This window comes from Salmo salar, chromosome ssa15 (assembly GCF_905237065.1).
Source record: "Salmo salar chromosome ssa15, Ssal_v3.1, whole genome shotgun sequence".
Taxonomy (NCBI): Eukaryota; Metazoa; Chordata; class Actinopteri; order Salmoniformes; family Salmonidae; genus Salmo; species Salmo salar.
The window spans coordinates 47,297,094-47,320,801 of record NC_059456.1 but is presented as its reverse complement, the minus strand read 5'-3'; the positions used below and the strand labels follow the sequence as shown (position 1 = coordinate 47,320,801).

General features: G+C 43.7%; 1 protein-coding gene across 15 annotated transcripts in view; it reads right to left on the bottom strand.

The window, feature by feature from the left end:
• nrxn3b (neurexin 3b) overlaps window positions 1–23,708 on the bottom strand; it is a 416,790-nt gene that overhangs the window by 260,651 nt on the left and 132,431 nt on the right. For all 15 annotated transcript variants that reach the window (XM_014145020.2, XM_014145028.2, XM_014145029.2 and 12 more), the window contains 3 exons: window positions 13,121–13,369; window positions 12,427–12,616; window positions 7,491–7,874 (listed from right to left, as the gene is read on the bottom strand). In XM_014145020.2, the coding sequence (XP_014000495.1) occupies window positions 7,491–7,874; window positions 12,427–12,616; window positions 13,121–13,369 (823 nt within the window). The remainder of the gene's footprint in view (window positions 1–7,490; window positions 7,875–12,426; window positions 12,617–13,120; window positions 13,370–23,708) is intronic.

The following is a 23,708-nucleotide window of genomic DNA, read 5'->3' as shown; positions in this document are numbered from 1 at the left end:
AGAGAGAGGACATAGAGAGAGGATGAAGAGATAATATATAGAGAAGATATAGAGAGAGGATATAGAGAGAGAATATAGAGAGAGGACATAGAGAGAGGACGAAGAGATAATATAGAGAGAGGATATAGAGAGAGGACATAGAGAGAGGTTATAGAGAGAGGACATAGAGAGAGGACATAGAGAGAGGTTATAGAAAGAGGCTATAGAGAGAGGATATAGAGAGAAGACATAGAGAGAGGACATAGAGAGAGGACGAAGAGGTAATATATAGAGAGGATATAGAGAGAGGATATAGAGAGAGGTTATAGAGAGAGGATATTGAGAGAAGACATAGAGAATGGACATAGAGAGAGGACGAAGAGATAATATATAGAGAGGATATAGAGAGAGGATATAGAGAGAGGATATAGAGAGAGGACATAGAGAGAGGACATAGAGATAATATATGGAGAGAAGACATAGACAGAGGACATAGAGAGAGGACGAAGAGATAATATATAGAGAAGATAAAGAGAGAAGATATAGAGAGAGGATATAGAGAGAAGATATACAGAGGATGTAGAGAGAGGACGAAGAGATAATATATAGAGAAGATATAGAGAGAGGATATAGAGAGAGAATATAGAGAGAGGACATAGAGAGAGGACGAAGAGATAATATAGAGAGAGGATATAGAGAGAGGACATAGAGAGAGGTTATAGAGAGAGGACATAGAGAGAGGACGAAGAGATAATATAGAGAGAGGTTATAGAGAGAGGACATAGAGAGAGGACATAGAGAGAGGTTATAGAAAGAGGCTATAGAGAGAGGATATAGAGAGAAGACATAGAGAAAGGACATAGAGAGAGGACGAAGAGATAATATATAGAGAGGATATAGAGAGAGGATATAGAGAGAGGATATAGAGAGAGGTTATAGAGAGAGGATATAGAGAGAGGTTATAGAGAAAGGTTACAGAGAGAGGACATAGAGAGAGGATATTGAGAGAAGACATAGAGAGTGGACATAGAGAGAGGACGAAGAGATAATATATAGAGAGGATATAGAGAGAGGATATAGAGAGAGGACATAGAGAGAGGACATAGAGAGAGGCTATAGAGAGAGGATATAGAGAGAGGATATAGAGAGAGGATATAGAGAAGATATAGGGAGAGTATATAGAGAGAAGATATAGAGAGAGGATATAGAGAGAGAAAATAGAGAGAGGATATAGAGAGATGACATAGAGAGAGGACATAGAGAGAGGATATAGAGAGAGGACATAGAGAGAGGATATATAGAGAGAGGACATAGAGAGAGGACGAAGAGATAATATATAGAGAGGATATAGAGAGGATATAGAGAGGACATAGAGAGAGGATATAGAGAGAGGATGTTGAGAGAGGACATAGAGAGAGGACATAGAGAGAGGACGAAGAGATAATATATAGAGAAGATATAGAGAGAGGATATAGAGAGAGAATATAGAGAGAGGACATAGAGAGAGGACGAAGAGATAATATAGAGAGAGGATATAGAGAGAGGACATAGAGAGAGGTTATAGAGAGAGGACATAGAGAGAGGACGAAGAGATAATATAGAGAGAGGTTATAGAGAGAGGACATAGAGAGAGGACATAGAGAGAGGTTATAGAAAGAGGCTATAGAGAGAGGATATAGAGAGAAGACATAGAGAGAGGACATAGAGAGAGGACGAAGAGGTAATATATAGAGAGGATATAGAGAGAGGATATAGAGAGAGGTTATAGAGAGAGGATATAGAGAGAGGTTATAGAGAAAGGTTACAGAGAGAGGACATAGAGAGAGGATATTGAGAGAAGACATAGAGAGAAGACATAGAGAGAGGACGAAGAGATAATATATAGAGAGGATATAGAGAGAGGATATAGAGAGAGGACATAGAGAGAGGACATAGAGAGAGGACATAGAGAAGATATAGGGAGAGTATATAGAGAGAAGATATAGAGAGAGGATATAGAGAGAGGATATAGAGAGAGGATATAGAGAAGATATAGGGAGAGTATATAGAGAGAAGATATAGAGAGAGGATATAGAGAGAGAAAATAGAGAGAGGATATAGAGAGATGACATAGAGAGAGGACATAGAGAGAGGATATAGAGAGAGGACATAGAGAGAGGATATATAGAGAGAGGACATAGAGAGAGGACGAAGAGATAATATATAGAGAGGATATAGAGAGGATATAGAGAGGACATAGAGAGAGGATATAGAGAGAGGATGTTGAGAGAGGACATAGAGAGAGGATATAGAGAGAGGATATAGAGAGAGGACATAGAGAGAGGACGAAGAGATAATATATAGAGAGGATATAGAGAGAGGACATAGAGAGAGGATATAGAGAGGATATAGAGAGAGGATATAGAGAAGATATAGAGAGGATATAGAGAGAGGATATAGAGAAGATATAGAGAGGATATAGAGAGGATATAGAGAGAGGATATACAGAAGATATAGAGAGGATATAGAGAGAGGATATAGAGAAGATATAGAGAGGATATAGAGAGGATATAGAGAGGATATAGAGAGAGGATATAGAGAGAGGATATAGAGAGAATATAGAGAGGATATAGAGAGAGGATGAAGAGATTATATATAGAGAAGGTATAGAGAGAGGATATTATGTTTATTCTTTCCTTTCTCACCATTGAGAGAGGCAGCACAAACATAATATTCACTGTCTTCTCTATGCAGTCTACCAGGCAGCAGAGACCCAGAGGAGTCCCATTTGAATGCAGATCACAGGCATGGAGGGTTGGAGGGTTGGCAGGTCTCTGCCCCGGGTCACAGCCCTGTCGAGAGGAGACCTGTCTGGGCCAGGGCCTTGGGAGCACGCCCCTGCCTGTATGGCACTAGAGGTCTGGCACACACTCAGAGCCTGACACAGAGATACACACACACACTGGCTGGCACGCACAGTAGTGTGCACAGATACACACGAACACAGAAACGCGCACAGACACACACACACTGACGAGCAAACAGGCACACACACACACACCGCACTCACATGTTTGTGCAGATGTCACACACACACTGTGACTGACTTGAACACCCGCCGACACAACGTCTGTCTCCGTGATAGCGACATCGCGTAGCAAACCTCTGATCGTAGGCGCCGTTATACCTTGTGGGCACACCTCAAATAAAGAGGGGTAAAATATGGCCAAATATTTCACAGGTACAGGAGGAAACATCTAAAATAATAGTAGGTGGATGCCAGGCTGACTCTGCTGCTCCCAAACACGATGCTTCTTTCATCTAATTGCCAACAGGTTAGGTTCAGGTTAAATCAGGGGCGCAACTTTTGTTTTAGAAGTAGGGTGGGGAACATTTTTGTCATTTCATTTTGTATTTAAGCCAGAGAGGTTGTTTAGTCGTCCTTTAATTTTGTGACCTGTTCTTAATTTTATCGTACCATTATTTGATGCCATTGAAGGCAAGAAACAGGATACAAACCAATAAAAATCAATGGGACTCAAAGCTCTCTCCATCAAAGTATCTGCAGTCAAAAAGACTACCAAGATGGACAGTTAACCTCTCGCTGAGATATCCCACAGGGTCTATTGATCTGTAAGTGTGTGAAAAGCACTGTATTGTCTACTCCACTGTAGTGTGCTGTATAACTGTGTTTTCAATCAATACCCAAGCCCTGGATGTCAATAACATCTCGGAATCTCTCTCTTTCCCCCTCTCTCCCTTGCTCTCTCCCTCCCTCCCTCTCTCCCTCTCCCTCTCCTCCCCAGGACCCCGCTGACATCTGTGTAAGAGATCAAGTAAGAGAGAAGACTAGACCAGACTCAACAACAACAACAGCAGCAGCAGCAGCAGACATCCTAGACTCACAAACACCCCCAAACGCTGCATAAAACAGCACATAATAATACTGCATCATAGCAATTATAAATGTCCCTGTTTACCCTGAATACGTGTATCATCATTCACAGTGAAACCCCTGCACCAATCCCATAACACATCAGAGACCTACAGGGATAGGAATATTCATAGAACTAGAGTGTATTGTGAATACAGGTCTACTGTGTATAGTGAGGACATAGGCCAACTGTGTATAGTGAGGACATAGGCCTATCTATGGTCTATTGTGAGGACATAGGCCTAGCTACTGTTTATTGTGAGGGCATAGGCTTTCTGTGTATTGTGACGACATAGGCTTACTGTGTATTGTGAGGACATAGGCCTAGCTACTGTTTATTGTGACGACATAGGCCTACTGTGTATTGTGAGGACATAGGCTTACTGTGTATTGTGAGGACATAGGCCTACTGTGTATTGTGAGGACATAGGCTTACTGTGTATTGTGAGGACATAGGCCTACTGTGCATTGTGACGACATAGGCCTACTGTGTATTGTGAGGACATAGGCTTACTGTGTATTGTGAGGACATAGGCCTATTGTGCATTGTGACGACATAGGCCTACTGTGTATTGTGAGGACATAGGCCTACTGTGTATTGTGAGGACATAGGCCTACTGTGTATTGTGAGGACATAGGCTTACTGTGTATTGTGAGGACATAGGCCTACTGTGTATTGTGAGGACATAGGCTTACTGTGTATTGTGACGACATAGGCTTACTGTGTATTGTGAGGACATAGGCTTACTGTGTATTGTGAGGACATAGGCCTATTTATGTGGTTGTGTCCACTAACGTTAAATGAGGGTTTTTCCTGGATTCAATCGGGATCAAATATTTAGGACCAGGCAAGGGATAACGCAGGCAGACCTGGCAACCCAAAGATATAGAACAGAGGGCAAAGACCTGGCAACCGCTGAGATATACCAGAATACCAATAATGACTAAAAGCTACAACAACCACAGCAATATGTGTCAGAACTACAACAACAGCAGCCTTCAGGCAAAAAAAAACCTAGAACACCCACAGGCCCTATACATCAGAACACCATCTCTCTATATGGGTAAGAAAAACCCAGTGTCCAGACATGTAGTATGTCCACTGCAAGGCCAGCTAGCATTGTGATGGAGGACAGGATGTGGACGAGGGAGGGAGGGATGGAGGGGGGGTGGAGAGAGAAGGATGGTAGGAACATGTGTCTGCGCGTTCTTTTTCTACGGGTGGAATGGCAGTGGTGCAGTGCTGTGTTAGCATGTCTGTCCCTCCATCCCTCTGTCACTCCATTCCTCCACCCCTCCGGCAGCAGTGTTCTGTGTGTCTCTGTCTGTGTGTGAGCGTGCGTGCAAGTGAGTGTGTGTGCGTGAGTGCGTGTGTGTATGTGTGTCCGTGCATCGGTGTGTGCGTGTATGTTCTCTGTGTGTGTGGTCTGGCAGTGCTTTCCCATCAGCCCCCATTTAGTACGCCCACACAGACAGAGCCTCGGAGTGGTACAAAAATAGCTGGCTATCCAGGACCTAGGCAAGGTTATCACGATCGCACAGCCTGCCTGCCTACTGCCTCTCCTCTCTGCCTTTCCTCTCTCTCTTTCTCTCTCTTTCTCTCTCTCTCTTTCTCCAACTGGGGGATGCTGTTCCTGCCCATGAGAGAGAGAGAGAGAGAGAGAGAGAGAGAGAGAGAGAGAGAGAGAGAGAGAGAGAGAAGCTTGTTCATATGAGAGAAATGTACTTTAGTCTAATGCCAAATAATTAATTTGAACTGTTGAATTTTGAAGTATTTAAAGAAACATTTAGGATTCAAAGATGTCCAACAAATAGCCTCCGGTATCTTCATATCCTGTTGTTCCAATTTGAAGCTTTCAACCAGATTGGAAGTACTAGAAATCTTGCCATTAGATGCTAATTACTTGTTTTATTCAGATCTCCTGAGAACCTCCCAGCCTGTCTATGACTCTCCAGTACAGTTGTGCTTAGTGGAAACAACCAGCTCCAAAAAGTCATTATGATCTCACCGCAAACTATGGATTTTCACAAGACTGTAGTTCTTCTAAAATTACCTCAACCCATCCTGCAGACCCCTGGTAAAATTGAAAAAGAGAGACAATCCAGGAGAACAATACTCCGATAGCATCCCACCCACCCACCCACACACACACACACACACACACACACACCCACCCACCCAACAGCTCAGAGTGGGCCTATCTTCAGTGAATGTGTCATAAAAACCTAATGCAGTGGAGCTCTTAACGCCAGACATGGGGAGACCATTTTCACCCACAGCCAAGTCCAAGCCTCAGTGTGTGTGTGTGTGTGTGTGTGTGTGTGTGTGTGTGTGTGTGTGTGTGTGTGTGTGTGTGTGTGTGTGTGTGTGTGTGTGTGTGTGTGTGTGTGTGTGTGTGTGTGTGTGTGTGTTTAACTCCACTTGTGAGGACCAGAAGTCCCCACAAGAATAGTAAACCATTTTTTTGACCAACTGGGGACATTTTGTTAGTCCCCACGAGGTCAAATGCTATTTCTAGGGGTTTTAGGGTTAAGGTTAGAATTAGTGTTAGGGTTAGAATTAATTTTAGGGTTAGGAACTAGGGTTAGTTTTAGGGTTAGGGTTAGGAGCTAGGGTTAGATTAAGGGTTAGGGTTAGGAGCTAGGGTTAGGTTTAGGTTTAGGGTTAAGGTTAGTTTTCCGGTTAGGGTTAGAGTAAGGATAAGAGTACGGGTTAGGGTAAGGGTTAGGGGTTTAGGAAAATAGGATTTTGAATGGGACTTAATTGTATGTCCCCACAAGGTTAGCTGCGCAAGACTGTGAGTGAGTGAGTGAGTGAGTGAGTGAGTGAGTGAGTGAGTGAGTGAGTGAGTGAGTGAGTGAGTGAGTGAGTGAGTGAGTGAGTGAGTGAGTGAGTGAGTGAGTGAGTGAGTGAGCAAGCGAGCGAGTGAGCATGCGTGTGTGTGTGTGTGTCAAGACCCAGTTCAATTCCTCTCCTGGAGCCCCTTCAGAAGAGAAGACAGCACCATGCACAAAAGCCACTTGGCGGAAAAGTGGAATCCTATTAAATCTTTCAGCTAAGCCTCCATAAATACAAGGAGCTGTCCCAAGTCACACTCCTCCACTCCTTTCCTCTCATAATCCCATCAGGCTAAAAGTAGAACACTGGCTGTAAGGTCCCTTGCTAGACAAACACACTTCTGTAATTGGCTGAACTAACACAAGTTCTAGTGTTGGGTTTAGTGAGGAGAACGTTTCGTCGCTAAAAAAAAGTAATTTGATCCAAACCAGTCGGGAACTTCTGTAGTTTAGTTAGTAGAAAGGCTCTCTCAACACAATGGAAGCTTGTCATTCACTTCCTTGACACCTAGGCCAAGCTTGACATGTTTGGGGTTTCAGATACAAGCCGATAAAACTGTCCCATCTCAATGAGCATCACAATCTCCAATCACACATCCAACGTAGCATGGCGATGCAACTCAGTGCTAACCCAGCGGACGTAAACATTACAAGGAGAAAACCTTAAGACTGCCAGCACATTCACCCAGCACTGAAATTGAATGAGACGTGCATTTGACAACAATCCGTTTTCCAAACATTAAGTAAGCAGCAGACTCACCTCTCTCACACGTGCCGGCCCAGAACCCAGTCCCGGTGCAGTCACAGATAAACCGGTTCCATCCTTCCTTACATACTCCGTTATTCTTACAGGGATTGCTATCACACTGTTTCCCCGTGACTTTACTGCAGGTGGGCCTGATGCCTGTGGTGTTCTGAGACTCCGAGATGGCCCGAATGTTTTTGGAGCGGCCGTCTATGAAGAGGTCCCGGATGCAGCCCACGTAGCCGTAGTTCAACATGGCCGTCCACAGTTCGGTAGGTAACACCAGGCCTACGCGGTTGTCAGGGAGACCACCCAGGTAGAGGTCTCCCTCCAGGTCTAAGATCTCGTTCTCTCCGCTGGCCGTGAACGGAGTACGACGATTGTCCACTGAGATGATGCCTGGAGAGGAGGAAGATGGAGTGAGGAAAGGAAGAGAGAAAGAGGAAGGGAAGGTTAGTGTTAGGGTCGAAGCGATTCTAATATTGAGTAGTTTTAGATTCTTAGACTAGTAGTCTCAAGAGTTGTGTGTCTGACGACACATTATAGAAGAGTCTTGAAGCCTTGTTCACAAGGCCAGTATGCTAGCCTTAGGCTACGATCAAGAGTGCTTGTTGTTTGCCATTGGTCAGAGGAGAGTGTGGATAAATCAGGTTTATGGTTCCAAAGTACTTCAAGTCATTCACTCCAGTTTGTTCTTCAAACACCTCAGTGAACTACTAACTGTCCTCAATGTCTAACTAAGAGATTTAAATCCCATCATGTGAAGTCCCATGAAACAGTTATCTAACGTCAAGCTAATACCACCACTCAGCCCATATCCATATATCTGTCTAATTTCTCTCTCTTCCCTCAGAAAATCCTCCTCTTCTCCCAATCCTTCCTTCCCTTCTTTCATTGGTGCTAGGTGGTGATCCATCAAAGTAGAATGTGTGGACACAGGGCTAAATTGGCTACTCTAAACTGATATATAACACAGACGCAGGACATCAAATAACAGAAGTACTACTACCGCTCTCCTCTCTTCTTCTCATGCTCTCTCTATCTCTTTCTCTTTCATCTCTCTTTCCCTCTCTCTCTCTTTCTCTCTGTCTGTCTCTGCTATTTCTCACTCTAGCACTCTCTCTCTGCCTCTGTTTCTCTATATATTTTCCTTTCATCGCTCTCTCTCTCTCTCTCTCTCTCTCTCTCTCTCTTCTCTCTGTCAGTCTCTCTCTCTCTCTTGCTTTCCTCTTTCCTTTTAATGTAGTGAAATCCATTCTGTTATGGAGCTCAAGGCAACGACAGACTTTCTCTTTCTCGCGCCAAATATAATCTTCCTCTCTAAAGCTCCTCTCTTCTCTGTTCTGTTCTGTTTGTCCAACCTTTTTCAGGTCAGCGGACACAAAGGATAAAGAAGCTGTGGAGGAAATAGAATCAGGAAATAGGATTTAAAAGGTTTTGCTTTATCATCCTCATGATACACGTCTTATCGCCTCATCCTCAAGATCAAATCAAATTGTATTGGTCACATGCGCCGAATACAACAGGTGTAGACCTTACCATGAAATGCTTACTTACCAGCCATTAACCAACAACGCAGTTCAAGAAAGTATTTTCTAAATAAACTAAAGTCCCGGTACCGAGTCAATGTGCGGGGTTGTACAGGTTGTGGACAAGGTAGAAATACTTCTGCAAATCCTGCAACAGTATGATGCCTTTGATGTATATTCTGAGGGGTTTTATAACGATCATCACCGTTCTCCTCCACCATCATCATCTTCCCTCTCCCCCCTCCTTGTCCTTCCCCCCCGGTCTCATGGTAATTAACCGTTAATTAACATAAACATGTTTAGCATCTCCAGGCCTCCACACATACTCTACAAGCCATATACCAGCGGCTGATTCACACCTTTGGAACATCTACATTTAAACAAGTCTAATAAATCAATTTAATATACACCATCACAATAAATCCATTATCTGTTTTAGGCAGGTGTAAAGAAGCATTATGATATGAAGAAAATGTATTTCAGAAGAACAGAATAGGAATTGACCTACTGTATGTTATCTGGCTATGCGCCATGCCATGAAGGCTGTAGGCCTGTTCATTTGGCAGACAAGATATACTTGTAAGTCATTTTGCCATTATTTTACATTATAAACTGGGTGGTCCGAGCACTGAATGCTGATTGTCTGAAAGCTGTGGTATATCAGAGCGTATACGATGGGTATGACAAAACATTTATTTTTACTGTTCCAATTATGTTTGTAACCAGTTTATAATAGCAAACTTCTGTGGTTTCTGGCCAATCCAAGCAGTCAGCGTTGCATCGTGCATAAGAACAGTCATTAGCCGTGGTATATTGGCCATATATCACACCCTCTCATGCATTATTGCTTAATTATACCATGGCATTGTTGAATACTAGTTTCTGATTAACTTAAAGGGCTTGAAGAACGTGCATTATTGAAGTGATAATGCCAGAGAAGCCGGTGTTTGGAGGATATATTGGCACGGGTGTTGTTAAGTCCATGACTAAACCGTGCCAATATCTCCTCCAAACACCGGCTTTGAGGGCATTATCACTTTTATACAACGGGTTACCAACATATTCAAATAATGATAGACATATTTCATTTTCAGTATTCATACAATTTCATCCTTCCACAGGATATAGTCCCGAAACAAATCTAGGGATGGGGAGGAGGGGATTTTCTGGCAGGGGGGAGATTTTCGGCACAACACCGCTGCATAAAAGTGATAATGCCCTCAAGGCCGGTGTTTTGAGGATATATTGGCACGGTTTGCCGGTCCGAACTCTACATACCATGGTTTCTCCAACCCTGTTCCTGCAGCTAACTAGTGCTTAATTTGGGAGGCTAGACCAATTATGTACCAGAGACATCTTAAATCATTTAAAATATATATTTTTCTGCGTAATATGCAGTAGTCTATGTATTGTATAACGGCCTAATCATTATTTTAATTCCATTTTTTTAGGGATTGTGGTCATATATAGGAATATGCATATGAATAAGCATATGCACTGAGTGTCCCAAACATTAAGAACACCTTCCTAATATTGAGTTTCATCCCCCTTATACCCTCAGAACAGCCTCAATTTGTCAGGGCATGGATTCTACAAGGTGTCGAAAGCGTTCCACAGGGATGCTGGCCCTTGTTGACTCCAATGCTTCCATAGTTGTGTCAAGTTGGCTTGGATGTCCTTTGGGTGGTGGACCATTCTTGATGCACACGGGAAACTGTTGAGCGGGAAAAACCCAGCAGCTTTGCAGTTCCTGACACAAACCGGTGTGCCTGGCACCTACTGCCATACCCCATTTAAAGGCACTTAAATATTTTCTCTTTCCAATTCACCCTCTGAATCCATGTCTCAATTGTCTAAAGGCGTAAAAATCCTTCTTTACTGTGTCTCCTCACCTTCATCTACACTGATTTAAGTGGATTTAACAAGTGACATCAGTCTATGCCATGAAAAGAACAGGTGTTCTTAATGTTTTGTACACTCAGCGTATGCATCAGCTCTAATAGGCAAGTAGTGTTTTGAACTAACCATCACCTTAGTGCTGTCCATTTTGTTGTGTTAGGCTTTGGAACAACATCCACAGCTACCAACATCCACAACGACCAACATCCACAACAACCAACATCCACAACGACCAACATCCACAACGACCAACATCCACAACAACCAACATCCACAACGACCAACATCCACAACTACCAACATCCACAACGACCAACATCCACAACGACCAACATCCACAACGACCAACATCCACAACTACCAACATCCACAACTGCCAGCATCCACAACTACCAACATCCACAACTACCAGCATCCACAACGACCAACATCCACAACGACCAACATCCACAACGACCAACATCCACAACGACCAACATCCACAACTACCAACATCCACAACTACCAACATCCACAATTACCAACATCCACAACGACCAACATCCACAACTACCAGCATCCACAACTACCAACATCCACAACTACCAACATCCACAACTACCAACATCCACAACTACCAGCATCCACAACTACCAACATCCACAACGACCAACATCCACAACTACCAACATCCACAACTACCAGCATCCACAACTACCAGCATCCACAACTACCAACATCCACAACTACCAACATCCACAACTACCAGCATCCACAACTACCAGCATCCACAACTACCAACATCCACAACTACCAACATCCACAACTACCATGTTTTCCACTCAGTTTCAGCCTGTTGTTGAACTTCTTTCTTCAAATTGATCATCACAGAGAGGTGAGTTATAAAAGATTTTCTATTGTATTTGCATTGATGTCAGAGTGATTAGAGTGACAATAGAGCCCTGAGTACCAGGCCATTAGGACCTGATGGAGGGACAATAGAGCCCTGAGTACCAGGCCATTAGGACCTGATGGAGGGACAATAGAGCCCTGAGTACCAGGCCATTAGGACCTGATGGAGGGACAATAGAGCTCTGAGTACCAGGCCATTAGGAACTGATGGAGGGACAATAGAGCCCTGAGTACCAGGCCATTAGCACCTGATGGAGGGACAATAGAGCCCTGAGTACCAGGCCATTAGGACCTGATGGAGGGACAATAGAGCCCTGAGTACCAGGCCATTAGGACCTGATGGAGGGACAATAGAGCCCTGAGTACCAGGCCATTAGCACCTGATGGAGGGACAATAGAGCCCTGAGTACCAGGCCATTAGAACCTGATGCTCGTTAGTGAGTTGGGTACCACCAACGCATGTCCAGAGATCATAAAAGGAGATTACTGTGAATCAACGGTCACGTGGAATTTTACTGTGGTCATGACTCATGACTGCCGGTATGGCGGTAATATGGTCACCACAACAGCCCTACTCCCTCTTCCTCCTCCTCCTCCTCCCACCCCACCACAACACACCCCTCTCTCCTCACCTGAGCGTCCATCCCTCTGTATGTCCACGTGGTGCCAGGCTCCATCATTGACCTTGTTCTGGGTGGCTTTGACCTTGATAGTGCCTGAGCCCATGTCCAGCAGCAGATACAGCCCTCCATCCAGCAGCTCTACAGCAAAGAAGTCTACTTTGTTGTTCTTCTTCCCTGCTGCGTCCTGCCGGTCCTGGGCCTGGAAATTAGGTGAGGTACTGAGTCTTCTGACTAATGGGAAGCAATAAGCCCAGAGGGGGTGTGGTATATGACCAATATATCACAAACCCCTGCAGTGCCTTATTACTATTATAAACTGGTTAAGAACGGAATTGGAGCAGTAAAAATACGTTTTGTCATACCCGTGGTATATCACACCGTATACCACTAGTATGACAAAACATTTGTTTTCACTGTCAGCCAATCAGCATTAAATGCTCAAACCTTTCTAAAAATGTTTCTAAAAATGAATAAACAACGTTTCTTCTAAAGCTTTACATCAAGGCTCTTTAGCTGAAACCTTGGTCAAATAAATCCACAGCAGGGAAATATGAGTGTGTGACTTTCTTTTACAGTTCTACACTTACTAGAAACAGGACACCAGCACACTGGTAATCTAATCTCACAAACATTTAATGGATCATTAAACCAAAATGTGGGTCTTCAACAGACCTTCATCAGGGTATTTCATTAGTTAGGTTACCTTGCCGTGGGTGAACAGGATGAGTCCGTTGGGCTCGGAGGTCCTGAAGTCGAAGGAGATAGAACCCATTCTCTTGGTGTTCCACTTGGGGAGGCTGAGGTAGGAGTCAGGGCTCTCGAAGTTGATAGGGTCCAGGGTGGCCACGTTCTCACACTTAAACACCACGTCACCCTGGAGCTTCATCTTGGGGTCTACGATGCGGGCCAGACGGGAGAGCTCCAGACGGATGTCGTTATTCTTGTAGACCACCTGGAGGGAGTGGAGGAGAAGAGAGATCATTAGGGACAATATTCTAGGTCCATATATCGAATAAAGGTATATGTTTGTTTTTTTAACTGTTGTGTAATATGTTGGTCATCTTTTGAAGATTCAAAGCGTAGCAGACAGGAAGACAGCCTGATAGGGACAATAAACTCAATAAGAGGAGAGATGGAAAAAAGAAAGAGGGAAACGTATCATATTATAATGTACTCCAGATTTTATTTCCAGATTTTAGCTTCTATTCTAACGTCAAATGTGGTTTATATGGAATATTATATGGGTTTTCTATTAAATGGGTTTTTGTATAATATGGGGTTTTATATAATATGTTGGTCGTATTTTAAACACATGAATCCAATATCCATTTTCATTTCCCATTTTTACTGTAATCTGTCCATATGCAGAAAGATCACATGCTAACAATATGATTGAACACTTGCCTGCACCGCAGGATATGCAAAAGAGCTTTGAGATTTACATAAATTCACTGAAAGCCCACACTAACACATGGTTATATCAATAGTATTTCACTACTTTTGGCCAGCTAATAGCCGAATGACCGATAAGCAACATAATGAACTAAACGTTCAAATTCCGTTGCGGCAAGATCATTTTGCTGTGACAATATCAGTCAAATTAAGATCCTACATCTTTATGACAAGATCCTTGGATTACTTGCAAAGCACTGGTGCTCTAAGACTGTGCCTGGTCCCAAGTGGCACCCTATTCCCTACATAGTGCACTACTTTTGACCATGAGCGCCCTATGGGCCCGGTTCAAAAGTAGTGCAGTACGTAGGCAATTACAGTAGGTGCCATTTGGGACGCAAACTGATTCCCCAGGGATATCAATGCCCCTGTATATACCACCATCTATTTATTCATGCATAACCCACCCCAGTGTTTAATGCACACTGTGAGAAGAACGCCGCACCAGCAGTACAGCCAAATACAACACAAATGACGGAAAAAAAGAGGCAGAATTGTCAATTAAAATCCATTCAGGCGGAAAATTGAAGGTTCTCTTTTTTTCTTTCTCTGCTAAGGAAGAATAAGAGTATCTCTCTCTCTCTTATCTCCTTCCCTCTTTCCCTCTCTCTTTTTCTCTCTCTCACACTGTCTCTGCCTCCCTCTCCTCTCTCCTTCCTTCCTTCCTTCCTTCCTTCCTTCCTTCCTTCCTTCCTTCCTTCCTTCCTTCCTTCCTTCCTTCCTTCCTTCCTTCCTTCCTTCCTTCCTTCCTTCCTTCCTTCCTTCCTTCCTTCCTTCCTTCCTTCCTTCCTTCCTTCCTTCCTTCCTTCCTTCCTTCCTTCCTTCCTTCTCTCTTTATCTCTGTCTCTCTCTCTCTCCTTCTCTCTATCTCGCTCTGGTTCTGGTATATAGGGCAGTGTGTGCATGGCAAACAGTAGTAGTAATATTTGAGAACACAGCTGTCAGCAAACAGATTCTGCAGCTCCAGGATTACAGATAATCCTGGAAGATTTGACAGTAGATCAACACAGGGGCCCAGAGACTGGAGGGGAGGGAGGGAGGGAGATAGATAGAAAGATAGAGAAAGAGGGGGAAGATAGTGAGAGAGAGAGTAGCGACAAAGAATTAGAAGCAGAGATAGAGAGATAATTAGATAAGAAAAAAATTGGGAAAAGGGGGAGAAAGAGGGGAGTAGAGAAAAAGAGGGAGGGAAAGAGGAGAGGATTAGTGTCCATGTACACTAGGCCACTGTATGTCACTAGGGAGCTGTTGGACAAGGTGGTGTTTGTGTAAAACAACATCTGTAACCAACACTAAACAGTCTACCTAGGGGCATTTCCACGTAACGGATTTACGCTGAGACTCACTTTAAAATGTATGCCAACAAAAACCATTGAGTTCAAAGTTTAACATACAACTCTATGCACAATGACTGACTTCTCTGAATAATTTTCACAGTAAATAAAACAAACATTTACTGGAAAAACTGTGCAGATGCAGAAGTTTGGTAACAGAATTACGGTAAAATCTCCCCCAGGTTTATTCTGTTACCAGACTTTGTATCTGCACAGTTCTTCCTGTAAATGTGTTTTTGTAAAATGTTCAGTGGAAATTGTTTCAAGTAGTCATTGTACATATGGTTTGTTTAACATTGAAATCAATGGTTTTTGTTTGGTATACACTACCGGTCTAAAGTTTTAGAACACCTACTCATTCAAGGGTTTTTCTTTATTTTTACTATTTTCTACATTGTAAAATAATAGTGAAGACATCAAAACTATGAAATAACAAATATGGAATCATGTAGTAACCATAAAAAGCATAACTTCCTTTGATGGGCAACGATGCACCAGGCCAGCTAGTTAACATTAGCCTTCTACATCTAGCTACATATTGAACTTCCATCCTCTCAGGTCAGGAGCACAACAATGTATGAATTAATGGTTGGATCACAATCGCCGTTATAATCATTAGCCAGTACAGAGAACTAAGTAAAACCACAAGTCTAAATCCCGATCTCCATCCATGGCTAATTTAGGAAAAGGCCAATTTTAACTAGCTAGCTAGCCACCGGAGGACAATGACACAACGAGATGCAACATTTCAAGTTTTTTCTGTCAGTGAGGTTTGGCATCAGGTGTTATGTGATCGGTGAGAAGCCAAATCCAAATTCACTCAGTTTAGCTCAATACTGATTGGCTATTATAAAAAAAAAAAAGATTAACAAGGGAGGCGAAATGCTCGCTGGCTTCCCTTACATCGGGCGGCAACAACGTCATACTCTTTTAGACCAGACAGCATCAGATAGCTAGGCTAGCCATACTGAGACAGAGGGGTGCTGTTTCTTTCGCTCGGATGCTTTCTCCAGTGAGATACATTCAGCCTCTTGCGAATTGAACGTCATTTATGAAACACATACATCTTTTATTTTTTATTTTTTTTCTTGGTCAATTTTTTTGGGGGGAAGCCTGGCTTCCCTTGGCATCCTGTGAATACATGCCACTGACCCTCCGGCTCAGTTTGACAGTGAGAAGTGGCCTTTAACACCACCATTCCTTACCCCGTTATTCAAGGACGCACTAATCCAACACAATCAACCCTTCTGTACAATAATAATAAGGGTGGATAGATAAATCTGGTTATGACTGGCTGGATGCTCCATTCTGCTCTGCTGGTCAATAACCTAATGGAAATGATGTTAGAAAAGAGAGATTGACCTCCCCGCACCGCTCATCTCTCCTCTAGCTGCCTTTGTTATGATCTCAGCTTTATTATGCTATCCATAGGCCGTCCCTGCTGTCCCCTAGCCACACTGGGGCCATTCACAATGCAACCACAGCCTTTAACATGTCTGATTCTCCATCTCTGCTCCCCCATCTCTCCTCCTTCTCCAGCTCTTCTCCTCCTCCTCCTTTTCCCCCTTTTCCTCCTCTTCCTCCTCTCTCCATCTTCCTCCTCTCTCCTTGTCCTTGTCTCCCTCCTCCTTCAGCTCTCCTCCTCTCTCCTCCTCTTCCTCCTCCCTCTCCTCCTCCATTTCCCCCTTCTCTCTCCTCCTCCATTTTCCCCTTCTCTCTCCATCTCTCTCCTCCACCTCTCCTCCTCCATTTCCTCCTTCTCTCTCCACCTCTCTCCTCCTCCTCCCTGAGATGACATATTGATCAATGTCGGGAGCAGAGACACAGACTAATCTACTATAGATCAGTGCAAGTCCTCTCTGCCCCCTCTTTCCCCGTTCACACCGGCAGCCTGTCTCTTTGTCTGCCTGCCTCTCTCACTCCATCTCCCCCTTCCTCCCTCCGTGGCTGCCTCTATCTCTCTCCCCCTCCCTCCTGTCCTCTTTTATTCTCTACCTGCCTGCCTCTCTCTACTTGCCTCCCTGCCTTCCTCTGCCTGCCTCACTGCCTCCCTCTTTACATACCTCCCTCCCTCTCTCCTTGCTATGATTTTGACTTAGTATTCATAAGAAGGAATGAAGACACAGGCCAGTCCCCACAGCTACATTTAAAGAAGTAAACACACACACACCACTGTGTTTAAGCTAGCTAGAGGACTCAATCCCATCTCTCCAGAGAGCGGTGAGAGTAATGAAAACAAAACAGAGCTAGATCGATGGTACAATGAGCCTGTGCGTAAATATGATTTGAAATTGGATGACAGCAGGGATTAGGGATTTGAAAGGAGGTGTATGATCCAGATAAAATGTGATATAATAAGCATTATTGGAAATCATTATTCTTATTCCTGGGTGGGGGTGATGAAATTGATTGTCGTTGTGTGGGTGAATAGGGGTGTCATTAAGATGAATTTGTGAGGTTATTGTAACAATAGCTCATCTAGGTGGAGGCTGTAGGGATTTCACAGCGTTACAGTACAGTAAGATATACTGGCTTTAGAAAAGCAAAGGCCAAATGGTCTTAGGCCTCTTTCCCGACCTCCGATTCATCCCAGCCCCCCACACAAAGACAGGGCTCAAAGCTATGTATGTATTATGGATGTGTGGGGCTAGCTTTACAGAGAGAGAGAAGCCACATACGTGTGTGTCTCTCTATGGCAAAGCTTGCTGGGTATACCCTCAGGGGTCAGAGGCCAGAGGAGCATCCCATGAAGCATTTAGCTGTGTCTGTGCCTCTGAGAAAATAGACTGTAGGATTTGTGCTGTGTGTGACTCATATTACAAAATAGAAATGAGCAGAGACTGTTTTATGGGAAAAAAAGCCTGCTTTGGTGAAAATACAACATGGCTGATGATGCCTTTTAGGATGACGAGGGCAGTATGTTCATCCGAAATGCCAAATGTTGGTCTCATCCTCCCTCTCCCTCCCTCCCTCTCCCTAATCCCTTCCATCCCTGCCTCTCTTTCACTTCCTCCTTCCACAAACTGGGTGACAGTATAGCAGGCTCAAGAGAGTTGAGCTGCAATACAAGATGCTTCCTTAGAGCCCTGGCCTGCCTGTCTTGGCGCTGGTACCCTGTGGACGCCAGGAGGCATGGCCTCCACCGCTACCGCCTCTGATCACTGGCTTACGTCACGTGACTGCTGGCCCACATGGCTGAGCACAAGACGGATGGAGGCATGACGCTATCGTCCCTATGCCTAGGGGGGTGGAGGAGTACAGAGGAAGCAGAAAAGAGAGGAGGACAATACCGTAGCATCCTCTTTTATTCCCAGGCAGCGAGAGAGGGAGGGCGGAAAGGAGGGAAAGGGATGGCAGAAGGGAGGGTGGGATTCAGTGCTATCGATCAGCTCTTTCTCTGTGGAGCGGTGGAGCTTAGCTGTACTCTGTGGGTTCTCTTCAAAGAAAAGAGAGAGAGAGAGAGAGAGAGAGAGAGAGAGAAGCTGGGCAGGGATGAGTCTAACCCCCCCTTCTCTTGACCCACTCTATCCCTCCTTAATCCTCTGTTACAGCTCTGGCCTGACATTAGAAAAGCAGTGGAAGAGAAAGACACTGATGAAGCGTGATCCAACCATCCAGCCAGTGGGCCCAAATTAACTGAATCATCGCTCATCAGCTGTGTACAGAGCAGGAGAGGGCGGGAGGAGGGAGGAAGGGAGGGGGGCTGGACAGACAGACAGACAGACAGCGAGGAAGAAAGAGGCTATTAAAGCAATAGAGAGAGAGAGAGAGAGAGAGAGAGAGAGAGAGAGAGAGAGAGAGAGAATGGCAATGTGTTATCAAGCAGAGTTCATGGGCCCATACAGAGCCAAGGCAGGGTGGGCATGGTTGTAAGGGTCGTACCCTGCAGTCAGTCAAGCCAGGGTTGGCATGCAGTAGAATGCACCATGCTGTGTCTGCGTCCCAAATGGCACTCTATTCCCTATACGGTGCACCACTACTACAAAAGTAGTGCACTAAATAGGAAATAGGGTAGCATTTGGGACGTAGCCTATGACTCCCCACTCCCCCAGTCACATGGTGATTCATTATAATGCTGTAGAGGTAACCACTCTGTAAACAGATTAAGGGGCGGACTGGGACCAGGAATTTACCCTGGCATTTCTAACACACCAGATCTTTTTTTTCCCTTAAGGCCCCCAAACCTGCCCATTTTTTCCCTTGAGAACCCCATTATTAGCCAGATAATTATAATTTTGCGCAAAAACTGAAGTTAGACAGGCTCACTGGGCAAAAAATGGACCAGCTCATCTGGCATTTGTCCGAAATGCTAGATGGCCAGTCCGCCCCGGGGTCTTATGAGGAACAGGGTCTTAGGCCTAGTTTCCCGACCCCAGATTAATCACAGCCCCCTCAGTCATTCTCAATGGAGAATCATGTTTTTGTGACTCGTATTAGCAGTCTGTGGCATAGACCTACCCTCAGAAAGTCAAGAATGTAAAGGCCCTCCTCCCTGACTACATTGCAGACACATGCCAAGTCTTACAACTCCCGGATACGTATTTAACATATCAGCTAACCACATATGATATAGCGATCTGATGTCCAACTGCAAAGTCGATGATGTGGCCCACAACCATTGGTTGATGCAGTGCAACACCTATGCATCTATTCGGGCAGGAACTCAACCTTTGCTACTATCAGAAATGCACACGGCACCTGTTGTTCTGATTTCAACAAGCCAGAGATTATGAGAAATGATCAGGTGCCAATTCACACTGTGAAACTTCTATGCCTGGTTTTACACAGGCAGCCCAGTTCTGATCTTTTTTCACTAATTGGTCTTGAGCAATCACATCAGATCTTTTCACATCAGATCTTTTTCAGATCTGATTTGTCAAAAAGATACGAATTGGGCTGCCTGTCTAAACGCACCCAATGTCCATTGGGTTCAAAGCACACAAGCATTTCACTACACCCGCAACAACATCTGCAAAACACACATATGTGACCAACATACATTTTTGATTTGATTTGATAAGGTTCTGGGACAATATTCCCAAAGCATCTCAGAGTATAAAACTGCCGATCTAGAATCAGTTTAACCTTTTAGATCAGCACACTAAAGCCTTCTTCACACTGCAGACTTTAATGCTCAAATCAGTTTTGTTTTTCAAATCCATTTTGGAATACTGACTGTCCAAACAGAAAGTTACAAGTGACCAAATCAAATTTGTGTGTTCAGACAGCAGTCATTTGCTGACATGGCTAGGCTAGTAGTCATAGGAAAGGGGGATACCTAGTCAGTTGTACAACTGAATGCATTCAACTGAAATGTGTCTTCCGCATTTAACCCAAACCCTCTGAATATGAGAGGTGCGGGGGGACTGACATAATCGACATCCACGTCTTCGGTGCCCGGGGAACAGTGGGTTAACTGCCTTGCTCAGGGGCTGAACTACAGATTTTTACCTTGTCAGCTCAGGGACCTTTCGATTACTGTCCCAACGCTCTAACGATGGGTGAGTGCACAATGGTGTAGGGTGATTGGTGGAGGTGCTTTTGCATCCAATCCCTCAGAAGTTGCACTAAAGTTTTAGAACACCTACTCATTCATGGTTTTTCTTTATTTTTACTATTTTCTACATTGCAGAATAATAGTGAAGACATCAAAACAACGAAATAACACATATGGACTCATGTAGTAACCCCCCAAAAAGTGTTAAACAAATCAAAATATATTTTATATTTGAGATTCTTCAAATAGCCACCCTTTGTCTTGATGACAGCTTTGCACACTCTTCGAATGTTCAAAATCATAGTGTTAGCACACTTTAAAAGCCTCCAAGGATAACTTGTTCAAAACAAGTTATTTTTGGCTAGCCACAGCAGTCAACACAGCAGTCAACACAGCAGTCAACACAGCAGTCAACACAGCAGTCAACACAGCAGTCAACACAGCAGTCAACACAGCAGTCAGCAGTAGTTGTTTAGGTTTCTGACACACCTGTTCTTAGGTATTGTTGTTCTGTTCCGTGACCTAAGACCAGGTGTACTCATTAGTCAGATTCCGTTGCAAAATATTTTGTCTGTTGCAAACGAAAAATGGCTCTCAGAATTTAAAACCCCTCTCATGATCTCACTTCTCTCTATGGAACCCTCAAATGGAGGATAATTATATGGTCTACTCACACAAGTTGGGGTTCTCACCAGTTCCAGATTATACAGTGCATTCGGAAAGTATTTAGACCCCTTGACTTTTTCCCCATTTTGTTACGTTACAGCCTTATTCTAAAATGGATGAAATGGTTTTTCTTCTCATCAATCTACACACAATACCCCATAATGAGAAAGAAAAAAACGTCTCTGCAGATCCTCTCAAGCTCTGTCAGGTTGGATGGGGAGCGTCGATGCACACCTTTTTTCAGGTCTCTCCAGAGATGTTCGATTGGGTTCAAGTCTGGGCTCTGGCAGACTTGCTCTTTTCCATCTTTCCCTCGATCCTGACTAGTCTCCCAGCCCCTGCCTGGGATGCTGCCACCACCATGCTTCACCGTAGGGATGGTGCCTGGTTTCCTCTAGATGTGAAACTTGGTATTCAGGCCAAAGAGTTCCATCTTGGTTTCATCAGACCAGAGAATCTTGTTTCCTCATGGTCTGAGAGTCCTTTATGTGCCTTTTGGCAAACTCCAAGCAGCCTGTCATGTGCCTTTTACTGAGGAGTGACTTCCGTCTGGCCACTCTACCATAAAGGCCTGATTGGTGGAGTGCTGCAGAGATGGCTGTCCTTCTGGAAGGTTCTCCCATTTCCACAGAGGAGCTCTGGAGCTCTGTCAGAGTTAAAATTGGGTCCTTGGTCACCTCCCTGACCAAGACCCTTTCCCCCCGATTGCTCAGTTTTGCTAGGCGGCCAGCTCTAGGAAAGTCTTGGTGGTTCCAAATTTCTTCCATTTAAGAATGATAGAGGCTACTGTGTTCAGATCTGTGCCTCGACACAATCCTGTCTCAGAGCTCTACGGACAGTTCCTTCGACCTCATGGCTTGGTTTTTGCTCTGACATGCACTGTCAACTGTGGGACCTTATATAGACAGGAGTGTGCCTTTTCAAATCATGTCCAATCAATTGAATTTACCACAGGTGGACTCTAATCAAGTTGTAGAAACATCTCAAGGATGATTAATGGAAAACATAATGCACCTGAGCTCAATTTTGAGTCTCATAGCAAAGGGTCTGAATTATGCGGTACTGTTATTATGCACTTTGTCATTATGCGGTATTGTGTGTAGCTTGATGAGGATTATTAAAAATATATATATTTTAGAACAAGGCTGTAACATAACACAATTTGGAAAAAAAGGAAGGGTTCTGAATACTTTTTTTTTTTATATATAAAACTCGAATTCTGAACTTTAAGCCTCTGGTCAGAATGAGAGCCTATTTCATTATTCAAGTATTCAACACATCAGCAGCAAAGACATCCATGGACCAATCCCGTGTTGAGTTACCGATGGACAAAAGTGTGTTCCTTTTTCAGACGCCCCGTTGCTGCTTTGATCACGTCGGAGGAAATTACACATTATAGTTACACAACTTCTTGACTTTTTGGTAGTGATGGGAAACTGAGGTTATCTGAAGCTTTTGGGTCATTCACCACATTGTGGCGAAAAACGGTTCATTGCTCAAAGCTTTTAACACAATGCTCATTAGTGACATCTGTTGGTCAGGAATAAACATGTTTGATGTTTATATAGAAGTTTATTATTTATCTCTAAATCCATCAAAACTTCGTGGCGCAATGGATAGGTCCGATTATTAATAAACTAAAGTTAGTTTGAATGTGAGGTTCGCATTTCACACCCTGCGTACCTTTTTTTGCCTGTTTTTAAATTATTTTTTAAATGTGCATTTGTGGTATTATTTAGGATGCTGAAGACAAAAGATTATCATAGACTACAGTAAAATGAACAAACTATTTGAACAACAAAAGGTATCCTGTACCTATGGTATCTGATAAGTTCCTAATCCTTGACCCTAGCTTAATGAGCTACCGTTCAGGTGGTATGTGATGAAAAGTGCATTTGTGAATAATGTCCAGTACAGGTCGGCGTTTGAAAGCAACTTGTCATCAAAGAAGCACCGGTGTGCTGATACGGACGATTTGTCGGCACAGATGTTTTGTTTACATAGCAGGTTAGGATAATTAATGTAGCAAGTTAGTGAATTAACGTAGAAGGTTAGGAGAACTAACGCAGCAGGTTAGGTGAATTTACCTCGACTAACCTGTACCACCTCACATTGACTCGCTATATACGCTACCCCTGTATATAGCCTCGTTATTGTTATTTTATTGTTGCTCTTTTATTTTTAACTTTAGTTTATTTAGTCAATATTTTTCTTAACTCTTATTTTCTTAAAACTGCATTGTTGGTTAAGGGCTTGTAAGTAAGCATTTCACGGTAAGGTCTAACTACACCTGTCGTATTCGGCGCATGTGACAAATAACATTTTATTTTATTTCAATTTGT